The sequence below is a fragment of the Pteropus alecto genome, unplaced genomic scaffold, assembly GCF_000325575.1.
Source record: "Pteropus alecto unplaced genomic scaffold, ASM32557v1 scaffold137, whole genome shotgun sequence".
Taxonomy (NCBI): Eukaryota; Metazoa; Chordata; class Mammalia; order Chiroptera; family Pteropodidae; genus Pteropus; species Pteropus alecto.
Window position 1 is genome coordinate 476,616 of NW_006440135.1, and position 10,917 is coordinate 487,532.

General features: G+C 51.6%; 3 protein-coding genes across 4 annotated transcripts in view; 2 read left to right on the forward strand and 1 right to left on the reverse strand.

Annotated features, from left to right (window-relative positions):
* Window positions 1–5,730, forward strand: part of FASTKD3 (FAST kinase domains 3) — a 13,192-nt gene extending 7,462 nt beyond the window's left edge. The window contains exon 7 of one of the 2 annotated variants that reach the window (XM_015593409.2): window positions 324–5,730. In XM_015593409.2, the coding sequence (XP_015448895.1) occupies window positions 324–419 (96 nt within the window). In that variant the 3' untranslated portion in view covers window positions 420–5,730. The remainder of the gene's footprint in view (window positions 1–323) is intronic. The other variant, XM_015593411.2, reaches the window with a different exon arrangement.
* The window catches only part of MTRR (5-methyltetrahydrofolate-homocysteine methyltransferase reductase), a gene marked incomplete at its 3' end in the record, with an annotated part of 37,418 nt that extends 30,842 nt beyond the window's left edge, over window positions 1–6,576 (reverse strand). The window contains exon 1 of the mRNA XM_025050502.1: window positions 6,559–6,576. The remainder of the gene's footprint in view (window positions 1–6,558) is intronic.
* Window positions 6,577–6,928: 352 nt separating this feature from the next.
* Window positions 6,929–10,917, forward strand: part of CUNH5orf49 (chromosome unknown C5orf49 homolog) — a 13,047-nt gene continuing 9,058 nt past the window's right edge. Inside the window, exon 1 of the mRNA XM_015593437.2 lies at window positions 6,929–7,212. Coding sequence (XP_015448923.1) covers window positions 7,066–7,212 — 147 coding nt within the window. The 5' untranslated portion in view covers window positions 6,929–7,065. The remainder of the gene's footprint in view (window positions 7,213–10,917) is intronic.

The following is a 10,917-nucleotide window of genomic DNA, read 5'->3' on the forward strand; positions in this document are numbered from 1 at the left end:
CACTGCCCGCCCCCCCACAGCCATACTGGTCACCACTGGAGTGTCTCCCTCTGGTCCTTCATCAGCTCCCAGCTCACGTTCCCTTTCGCCCTGATCTGCCGGTACCAGAGCCCCATGTGCCCTGCCCACTCTGCTCTGTGCTGGCTGAGCCCCCACTGTGCAGGGCGCTGGGGCTACAGGGTGACTAAGTCCGCGTCATCTTGGCCCCCCAGGAGCTTACATTCTGCCCTGGGGAGGGCGCAAGAGACAAATAAGTAACCAAAACCAAGGGAATTGCAGATTCTGAAGGTTTATGATGGATTTTATTTTCCTCCCTTTTACAGATCCCCTATTATGAGATTGAGACGCTAACAAGACTTGAGTTGGTGGAATATTTACAAAGAAAACTCTTTTCTCAAAACGCTGGCGTTTGCTGGTAACAAGAAGCGCTACTGGCTTCAGAACTCATATCATGAAGGAACTTGGTTTTCCTGGGACTCGGTATAAGGAAAAATGGAATCGGCGACTCAGCCGTGTGTTTGCCGGCAGCAGTGGTCCGGACAGCTCCTGGACGTCTCCGCACGCACGTACACAGCTGTCGCTGGGGAACGTAGTTGTACTTATTTACTACTAGTACCACAGATACTTTTATACAGTAAACAGAAACGATCACGTATCATCACGTACGTAATGAGCGTTATTTTTACATCTCTCGTCTGGTAACAGTTATCTAACTGACGATACGCTTTAGAGACCTTCGCTTCCTCTTCTCACAAACGGAAGGAAGACGTTTTACCTCCCACGTCCTTTTGAATTTTCTTAGACAAAGTAATGGGAGGAGGACTGGTGAAAACCAGAGTCCTTTGGGTATAAACATTTATAATTACAGAATTATGCAGAAATAACCCTTTAATAAGAAAGTGTTTTGTCTTAGTACGGGAGCTTTTATATTTTTTTAATGAAGATATAGGGACATGGAAATGCTTAATTTAGGTAGGGTTTTTGGGCGGTGTTTGGTAGGAGAAGCTTCTGAGTTTTAAATCGAGTGGATTACATTGTCGTTAGCTCACTGCAGACGTGTCATTATTCCATCTGAGCCTGATGAACGTTCCCGGGAGGGAGGACAAGGAGGCGGCCAGCTTGTTCTGTGGCCCTGGGCAAGGAGACGGGCTGCTCTCTGCCCCTAACCATGCGGCGCCCATGCCCAGCACTCGGGCTTCACGCCATGTGGATGTTGGAGCCTTCTGACCGGGGTGCTGCCCCCCGTTTACAGACGAGTGGGCCAGCTCAGGGGAGGACTGCCCTACGCAGCCCTTCACACCTCACGGGTGGTGAATGAGATTTCAGTGAGAAGCAGGGGACCTCAGTGGCTAAGGCTCTAGCCTAGTTTGAGTTCCAGCTTCGCCACGTGCTAACCGCTTGACCATGGGCCTGTTTCCTCCGGGATAATTAATAGTAACAGGCTTGTGAGTAGTCTCCTGGGACTGCTGCAACCAAGTACCACAGAGTGGGTGGCTTAAAACAACAGAAATGTCTTTTCTCACAGTTCTGGGGGCTAGACGTCCAAAATCGAGGTGTCGGCTGGGCCGTGCGCCCTGTGAAGCCTCTGCAGGGGGCCCCTTCCTGTCCTCTTGCGGCATCTGTGGCCCCAGGTGTGCCTTGGTTTGTGGCAGCGTCACTCCAGCCTCGGCCTTTCACATGGCCATCTTCCCTTTGGGTATTTGTGTCTTCACAGCAGCCACATGGGATTAGAACTCCCTCCCCCCCAACAACTTCATCTTAACCGTGATCAACCTGCAAAGACCCTAGGCCCAAATAAGGTCACTACAGGCACTGGGGGTCAGGACTTAAATGTCCCTTTTTTTGGAGGGAGGGGCGGTGCATAATTCACTAGGCTGAAATGAGAATCGGAGTTAATAAATGTAAAACGTAGAAAACCGCCTAGTGGAGTAGGCACGCAGTGTGGGTTCGCCGGAGTCGGCTGCTCTGAATTTCCACCCCATCCTGCTCTGTACTTCACTTCACCTTTTTAGGTCTGTCTATCTTCAGAAGAGGAAATGGAGACGAGGGGGTGAGCTCTAAGGTCATTCTTTCAAGTTTACGCCTCTAATCGCAAAGAGGGAAAGCGACAATGGAAGCAAATGTTGATTGACTAGGAGGGGAGCTATGATTCTGCTGTATCCCTGTGCCCAGGTGACCTTGCCGCTCCCTCCCCAGCCTCTAGGCCAGCCCTGGTGCCCATGACTCAGCTCATGCTTGGGTATGAAACAACCCTGAGATGAGAAGTAAACAGCTTACGGTTTAAAGAAGGGAGAGAGACTTAACTCAACAGCCACACGAGGAGGTAATGACAGCCAGTTATAAATGCCACGAAGGGGAAGCACAGCCTAACGCGTTTCCTCCACCTTTCCACCTGCCCTGCCTCCATCGTGATGTCTCCTGGTTGTTCTAACTAGAACCAGACACGGCTCCCTCTGCACTTCTGGCTACAGCCTCCATTGAGCCTTTGTGCCATGTGGCTCCCCAACCCGTGTCCTTCATTCACCAAACATTCCTTAGAGAGCATCCAAGAAATGCCAGAAGGAGCAGACAGGAGCCCTGCCAGGGGGCCGGGAGTCGGCGAAATAAATGAAGGAGCAGATGAAGACTGAGGGGTCGCATTCCCGAAGCATGAGCGAGACTCAGAACGCAGAAGACCAGGCCTGCCTGGGAGTAAGGAAGGCTTCTTGTCCTGATGGAGGGAGGGAGGGAGGGAACAGGTCTAAGCTTGCTGGTTTCACCAGCTGTAGTGAGTCTGACAAGCTCTGTCAAATTATAAAGCCAAGTCCTTACAAACTGATTTCTCAGGTCGCTACATTTTAATATCTACCTATGTAAGCAAAGCAGTGTTATTGTGCTTTTTTAAAATTACATGTCACCATGTATTATATTAGTAATGTTTTTGAATAAGATGTAATATTTCTGCAGTTTTTCAAAGGAAAAATTCAGAGAAAGAAAAACTGATGAAAAAAATTGCTTTAACCTTCAAACATTACCCCTTAGGCACAGTGACATTCTTCGTGTCTGCCACTAGGGGGCAGCAAAGGTTAGGACATTTTGGGGGGCTTTAGCAGTTAAAAGGATGATTCCAGGAGAGGTGGGGCGGGAGAGAGGGAGAGAGATGGTGTGTGTATATGTGTGCGTGTGTGCGTGTCGGGGAGCAAGAGCTGGGGAAGGATGCAGTGCGTGTGTGCGTGTCGGGAGCAAGAGCTGTGGAAGGTTGCAGTGACAGACACTTCTACCTGAACAAAACAGCACTTGGCCTCGCGGGCCTAGACAGCAGAGGGGTGCTGCTGTGCCGGATGAAGACGTGCCTTCCGAATCTCTGCACACCCGGGTGCATATGGCGACCCGGTAAACATCTGTGAGATGGCGGGAGGAACAGGAAGGAGCAAAATTCTGCGTATTTGATAGATTTCTGGAAAAACAAAGTCAGTTCCCTCTATAAAGCGACATCTGCTGGAAGACTGTGCAAATGCAGGGAGGGGGTGCTGGCCCTGTGGGGCTGAAGGAGGTGACTTCACCTCCAAAGGCTACTGTGTCCCCAAGACGGAAACATACCAGACCCACTAGGAGTCTTAACACGGAGAGTAGCGCTGTGAATGAGGCACCCGTGCCGTGTAAAATGCCAGCCAGCCCGGGACAGCAGGTGCTCAGGACACCTCGTGGGCTGTTCTGTACACGCATCGTGTTACCTCCGCAGTTAAGCATCATGACCACGCGTGGTGAGGACGCCGGCTGGGAGTGCTCCAGCAGGGGGAGCACGACCCACTGGCTGGTGGCGACTCTGGGGGTACAACACGGACCTGTGGCAACCGCTTTTGTTAATTAGCATCAAGGACATCGTGCTGAGGGACCTCGTTCTCGAATCCCCTCGGCAAGAACGGGACATCCCGTTGCCAGAGGGACCTGAGCCACATTGTCACACAGAGACGTAGCCTGTTTCCAACGCAACGCAGTGCTGCAGCTACGGGGATTTCGGACACGTCATCCCACGCCACGCCATCCCACGCCACGCCATCCCACGCCACGCCGTCTGGCCTTGGAGAATCCCAGCCAGGCCCAACTCTGACGCTTTCACACACACCTGCTGCGCCCCGGGGCCGTCCCACCCAGTGTGCTCATTCACCCCAACCCGCCCTGTCCCCACCTCGGCTTGGCTGTCCCTCGGTCCCTCTGCTGTGCCGCCTTTCTTGACACGACCACCGAAGAGGTTAACATTTTGCTGGTATTCTTTGCCCGTTGGGCTTCATTATAAGAAATTTTGCCTTAATATACATAATCCCATCTCAGAAAAACAACCGTCTCCCAACCCCTCCCACAGTCCCTGGCATACAGCGCGCACTATTTGAGGCTTGAACTGACATTTTGGGTCCTGATGTTTGCAAGAAATGGTATCTCTTGACAACGCTACTGTAACTTTGATTATGGAAAACTTTGAACACACATAGAGGAGAAACGGTCGTACAATGAATCCAAGCGATCTCTTTGGCATGAAAAATTGCTGACACTTTCCAATCACGCTCCATCTACCTTTTCTTTTTTATTGAAATGTTTGGAGAAACGTCCAAGCTATCATATGCTTTTCTCTTAAATACTTCAGTATGCATCCAAAACCGATACATTTTTTCCTGTTTAATAACTATTCTGCATTATTACAACTAACGAAATTAATTATTCCCTATGATCATTTACTATTTGGCCTATGTTCTAAGTTTCCTATACTGTCTAAAAAGTAATTTTTTAACTGTTGGTTTGTTTGGGTCAGGATCCAAACGAAGTGCACATTTTCCTTCTAGATGTCATACACCACCTAAGACCTAGTCTCCTCTGTCTATAAATGCACCCCCGCTCCCAGGCTTCCTGTCTTTTACCTACTGGAGAAATCATATCAATCGCCCTATAAAATGTCACACATTGTCGATTTGGTGTTATCCAAACACCAAGCTTGTTCCATTGTCTGCTGCACTGCCTGTTACACTTTAAAAGATAGATCCAGAGGTTTGCTTAGACTCGGCTTAAATTCTTTTGACAAGGGTGCTTCGGAGGTGCTGTGTATTTGCTTCACATCATACTGTGTCCCATTGTCCCCTTAGAGGCATTAAGATTGATCAGTGGATTCTGTATCACCAGGCGAATCCATGAACTCTACAGTCCTCATCGACCTTTCAGTCGGTGATTTAGCATCTGCTGATTGTTGCTAAGATCCATTGTTCTAGGTGTTAAAAAGTGACTCCCTAATTCCGTCATCCCTTCTATTAGCTTGTATTTGTCTATAAAGAAATTTCTCCTTTCAACAATTTGCGTACCCTCAAAAAAGGCTTATGCAGGAAGAAACAAGACCATTGTTCCTGTCTTGCACTAATTTTTAGAATAAAGAGTTGGTGCTCTGGTCAGTTTTTCTTTTTTTGTTTTAGGATATTTATGAACTCATGAAATTTTATATATTTGATGTGCTTGCATCCATTCGCTGTCTCTTTGATGCTGAAATGTCCCATTTTAGGCTAATGGGGCAGCCATCAGGCGGGTCCCTTTGTCTTTTTGGCCTCATCACATAAGTTTTTGAAAATTTCTCAGTGCTCCTTGCTAAAGCTGTCACTACTGGAGAATTTTTTTCATTTTGGGCATCATCGAAAATCATGTTCATTTTTGTTCCAATATCAACAAGGTGAACAACACCAAAATTAAATAAATGTACATTTATGTTCTTGATTCATAAGTTTGATGCTTAAAGCGACTAACCACGGGGACTCTATCAACCGAATGAGCTATCTTACAGGAAAAACCTGATGACAAATAGCCTTTCTACATCAGCGGACGATATCCACGCCTCTTGGCCAGGGAGGAGGCGTAGAATACCGTACAGACTTGCCGCATTCCACCATGGGCTGCTGCCCCGGCCCACGTATGGTGGGGGTGCTGTGGAGGGGCGTGGCTCCCCTGTTCCAGGAGCCAAGGCGGAGCCATTGTTCTCACCGCTCGACAGCACCGACCGGCAGCCGGCGTGGGCAGGTTACCTGGGCTTGCGGGGGCAGCACTCATAACCCGGAGTCACAATGCTCGTTACGGTTGCCGGATACACAGCCGGGCGGTTCTCCTTCTGGCTAGTGACAAATACCTGTGTTTACACATCCAGCCCTCCTACCGCCCATCAGCTCAGTGAATTTGCAGCCAAGGGAATAGACCTATGGAACCAGCATTCCGACAGGGACAACACAACGCTGTTCACAGAGGGTCGCTAGAGCTCACCCGGAGCAGCTGAGTGTTGCGGGATTTTGTATCACGCTGACTTAATTCACGGAAGCTTTACACCTGCCCTGGCCAAACCCACGTGTTGCCACCGAGCACCTGAAACAAGGCTAGCGCCACCCGTTGAAACGATAAGTTTTGAACATACTGAGTTAAAGATATATATTACAATTCATTTAACCTGTGTCTTTTTACCTTCTTAGTGTGATTGTCGGAAAGTTTTCAATCACCCGTGTGGCTCTCACTCCGCTCCCGCCGGGCGGCGCTGCTATGGACCTCTAAGGTACTTACCCTTTTCTCCTGTACGGGTCTTCGCAGCCGGACCGAGCTCCACGTGGACGCGGGCTGTGTGGTTCCAGGCTGCAGTCGCAGGGCTGCATAGTAGGGGCACGGGCATCGGCTGCCCAGAGAACGGTCTCTGAGTGCGCGAGCCCACCCAGAGCGGGGAAGGGTGAGCGGCGTGGAAAGTACGGACCCCAGTGGCTCTCCTACCCGGGAATCTGGGCGCAGCCGCTTTAGCAGCTGGGGCTCCGCCCCTGGACGCACCACGAAAGGGCGACCTGGGTGTGAGGCCTGCAGACCCGAGCAAGGGTGTAGGGTCGGTCCCGCCCGAAGCCCCGCCCCTCGTATAGGCCACGCCCCTCGCCTCGGCCCCTCCCCTCCGCCCCGCCTAGCAACGCGCGGCCGCGGTATCCTAGCGACGGCCTAAAGCGGGCACCTCAGGCCAGCGGACCGGGACTGGGTTTCCAGCCCGCAGGACCGAGCCCCAAGGCCGCGGGGGCGCTGGACGCGGGCCGCATGGAGGACGACGAGGAGGAGATCACCGCCGCCGCGCTGCGGGGCAGGCCCCGGCCGCTGCCCATCTCGGCGCTGTCCGCCTTCAGCTACGTCCCGCCGCGGCGCCTGGACCCCAAGGAGCACAGCTACTACTACCGCCAGGGCCAGGTACGCCGCGGGGGCCGCACGGCGGGGCGCCGCGGGGCTGTGGATCTGGGGGTTCTTGAGGGCGGGGGCGGGGCTGCACTGCCCGGAAGGGGGCCAAGGAGGGGGCCAGAGGAGGGGCGATCCCGGAGCGGCTGCGCCGCCAGGCGGTGGCCTCGGGGTGGTGCTGCTTTCTGGTGTAGAGCTCCGGGGGCGGGTCTGCACTGGGGGCCGGGGGCCTGCTGGGTGGACCCCAAAGATCACAGTTAGCCGACCCCCAAAGTACGGTTGACAGCCTCCCGCCACAGAGGATGGGCAGGGCCCAGCCGCGTGTGGGGTCGTGCTGCGCTGGGACCAGGGGCTGGGGACCCCGGCGTGCGGAGTGCGCAGGTGTGTGTGGAGGGCTGTTTAGCCCGTGTCCCGAGGCATCTGGGGTGGGCTGGGGCCGAGTGCTCCTCAGGGAAGGGAGGCAGAGTCTCTGGGCTTCTAACCGCCACCGCCTCCCGGAACGGCCCGGGCACCCTACCCAGGATATGGAGGAGGGTTCCCTGGCTCTGGGGGCACAGGATAGCCGGGGTCAGCCACAGCCCCGGGGTAGCCGGGGTCAGCCACAGCCTGAAACCCTCGCCAAGTGACTGCCCCACAAGTCCAGGGCACAGAAACCCTTCTAGAAGCCCCCCTACAAACCGAAGACAAGAAGACTGATCACCCCCTGCAGCGGGAGCAGGGCCGAGAGCGCTCCCTGTGTTCCCCCGCCTCGCCTGGCACGTGCGCGGGCAGAGCCTGCGTGACTGCGAAGGCCGCGGTGCCGCCAAGGCAGGAAGAGACGCCAGAGAAAATGAAAGAAATCAGAACTTGTCGGGGTCGTCTATTCCTTTTTTTCTGTTTTTTTTTTTTCCTAAATGTCTCCAGGGCTTTCCCTCAGGGTGCACGAGGTGTCCCCACAAAACACACCATTTTCTTCTTCCCACCTACAGGCCCTAGGCCCAAATGAATCTGCATACAGATCAGGTCAGCATGCATCTGAGCACTTGTCACAAGTGAATGTAAGAGAATGTAAGGGAGCTTAGCCTTACAGACAGAGGCCATAGTTTCCGGTTTAGACAACGGGCTAGGGGTTGAATCATGTCCCTGTCAAATTCTCATGTTAGTGTCGGAATCCCTGGCATCTCAGAATGTGACCTTATTTGACGACAAGTAATCAAAGTAAAGAGGTCATTAGCCTCACCCAGTATGACTGGCGTCCCTATTAAAAGGAATCGACACAGATGCACAGCAGGAAGACGGTGTGGATAGACGGGGAGACTGCCCTCTGGGAGCCAGGGAGGGAGCCTGGGACGGACCTTTCCCTCACAGCCCCAGGAGAAGCCAGCCAGAGCTGCCACACAGCTAGTTTCTGTCGAAGCCCCCGGTCAGCGCGCTTTGTTTTGGCGGCCTGAGGAAACACAGACTTCAGCCAGAAGCATCTCCTGTGTCTGTTTGCACCTCTCTGCTTGGCTCTGAACAATGTGGAAGGATGAAGAAAGGGGACATCTGTAGGGCATCTGTCTTTGTGACCCTGTTTGCTGGCTCTTCTCAGCTTGAGTATTCACTGGGAACGGAAGGAGGATTTAGAGCGATGATTCCTAAACTTGATGCCACTATGGACCTTGTGTTTTTTTCTCATATGAGCAATACATCTCGAAAGAATTTTTATCTGTAAATAATTTCACTTATTAAATGAATTTTACATTTTAAGTATACAAAACCTAATTTATTGCCAAGTAATTTATGATTCATGCTGAGCTCCAGCCAAAAAACAAGGTGTCTCGATGTCTTAAGTTTGTGTTGTTTTATTGAGAGAATAGACATTTTGTCGGGCTTCTTGACATGAAAAAATCCACAATCACTATTTTATGGGTATCTTCGAGGGGTCTTTTAGTTACCACCTTGAAGCTACTGGAAAATAAGATAAAAGACTAAGCAGTTGACCTATTTATCAGAGGTAAGAGCCAGGTCGCAGGATACCACTAGGGACTCTAGGCACATAGGTTTGGAGATGCGAAGCTCGGAATGGGGCAGATTTACCCACCTGCCCACCACAGCTGTGGGACCCACAAAAAGCCAGTGGAACCTCCACCCTCTCATGGGCTGGGCAATACCAAGGGCAAAGGGGCAGAGTTGAATCTGGAAGGCCAAGCTTATTTTTCTAAGTTCACCTTTCTGGGGCTGAATCACTGACGGGCAGAGAGACGCCAGAGGCGTAAGTGACCCGGGTGCCATACTTGGGAGGAGGTGGGGTGTGGGCAGAAAGAGTACCCTCTAATGCAGGGGTCGGCACAGGAAGCCCTCTGGGCCAAATCTGGCCCACTGCTTGTTTTTAATAAAGTTTTATTAGAACACAGCCACAGGCCCATTGATTTTAGTACCGTCTATGGCTACTAGACAGAGTTGACAGCATTGACAGAGACCATGTGACCTGAAAGCCTAACACTGACTATCTGTCCCTTTACAGAAAACATTTGCCAACCCCTGTATCACTGCCTCTGGATGATTAGGTGGACCTTAGAACAAAGTAATGCAAAGTAGATTTTAAGGAAAAAAATTCAGTGTAGTTTTGAGAGCCCGGGAGCAGGCAAATTCAAATCCTGAGGCCTTTAGTGTCACGAAGAAAATGATGCAACCGAGATATCGACAACTAAAATTCTCCCGGGCATTATCTGAACCGGCAATTCATCAGCTGCAAGACACCAAAAGCCGATTCTCTGACCTTGAGATCATTTGGACAAAGGAAGGGGGACTCTGTATCACAGGTTTGCGGGCGTCTCTGTCACCCCTGGGTTCATCGTAAATGACTCTGGGCCCCACTCAAAGCTGAGAGGAGAGGCGCTGTTTCAGGTGGCGTTGTGTACTCAGCGACCAGTCGGCAGCATGGCCACGGCGTCCTGGGTAGAAACATTGCTCCGTGTTCCCAGCCATGAGCCTCCCAGGTCACAGACACTCCATCTCACTTTGCCCATCTAGGAAACAGGGGTCAAACGGTTCCCCCACATGGAGCTTTCATGAGCACCAATTCAACGGTGTAACAATGTGGCACAACGTAACAACGTAAGCCCCGTGCAAGTAGAGTCGCTATCACTATTATCGTTTGCTTTCGGCAGTGATGATCGGAGCGTCCCTTCACTGAGGGTTGGTTCCCAGGGCCCGTGTCTTATCCCCTACCCTCAGCCGCTGTCCAAGATGGATACAGGGGAGGCAGGTACTCCGAGCATCAATCTGGTGGCTTCTAATCCCCTAAGGCTTCTCGCCTGAGGGAGCCCAAAGTTAAAGCTCTCAGCTCAGCACACTTATTTAGGGTCCCCATAATGCTCTGGTCTTAAGACAAATTTGTCTTCTCAAGCTGCTAGCTACAATGCCATTGACCTGTCCGCTCCCTAGGGGGCTCTAGCTGCATGGGCTTTTCCTGTAAAATGTTGTTCCGGGGGCTGCAAAGCAAATTCTATTCAATGCTGTTTTTAAATTACATTTTCCTTCTTCCACCTTGTGCAACGTTTATGCTCCTGAGATGGAAAAGCTAAGTCAAAGGTGAATGCCCTTTTATGAAGGTTTTGATTAAATTTCTCAGTCTAAAAAAAAAAAATCCTAGGTGGTTTTAGAATAGGCTTTCCCTGGCGGGCTGTGGCTAGTTCTGTCTCGAGCAAAGCTTTGCGCAGGAAGCCCACTTTAGCTTTGGTGGGATCAGCTGGTTTT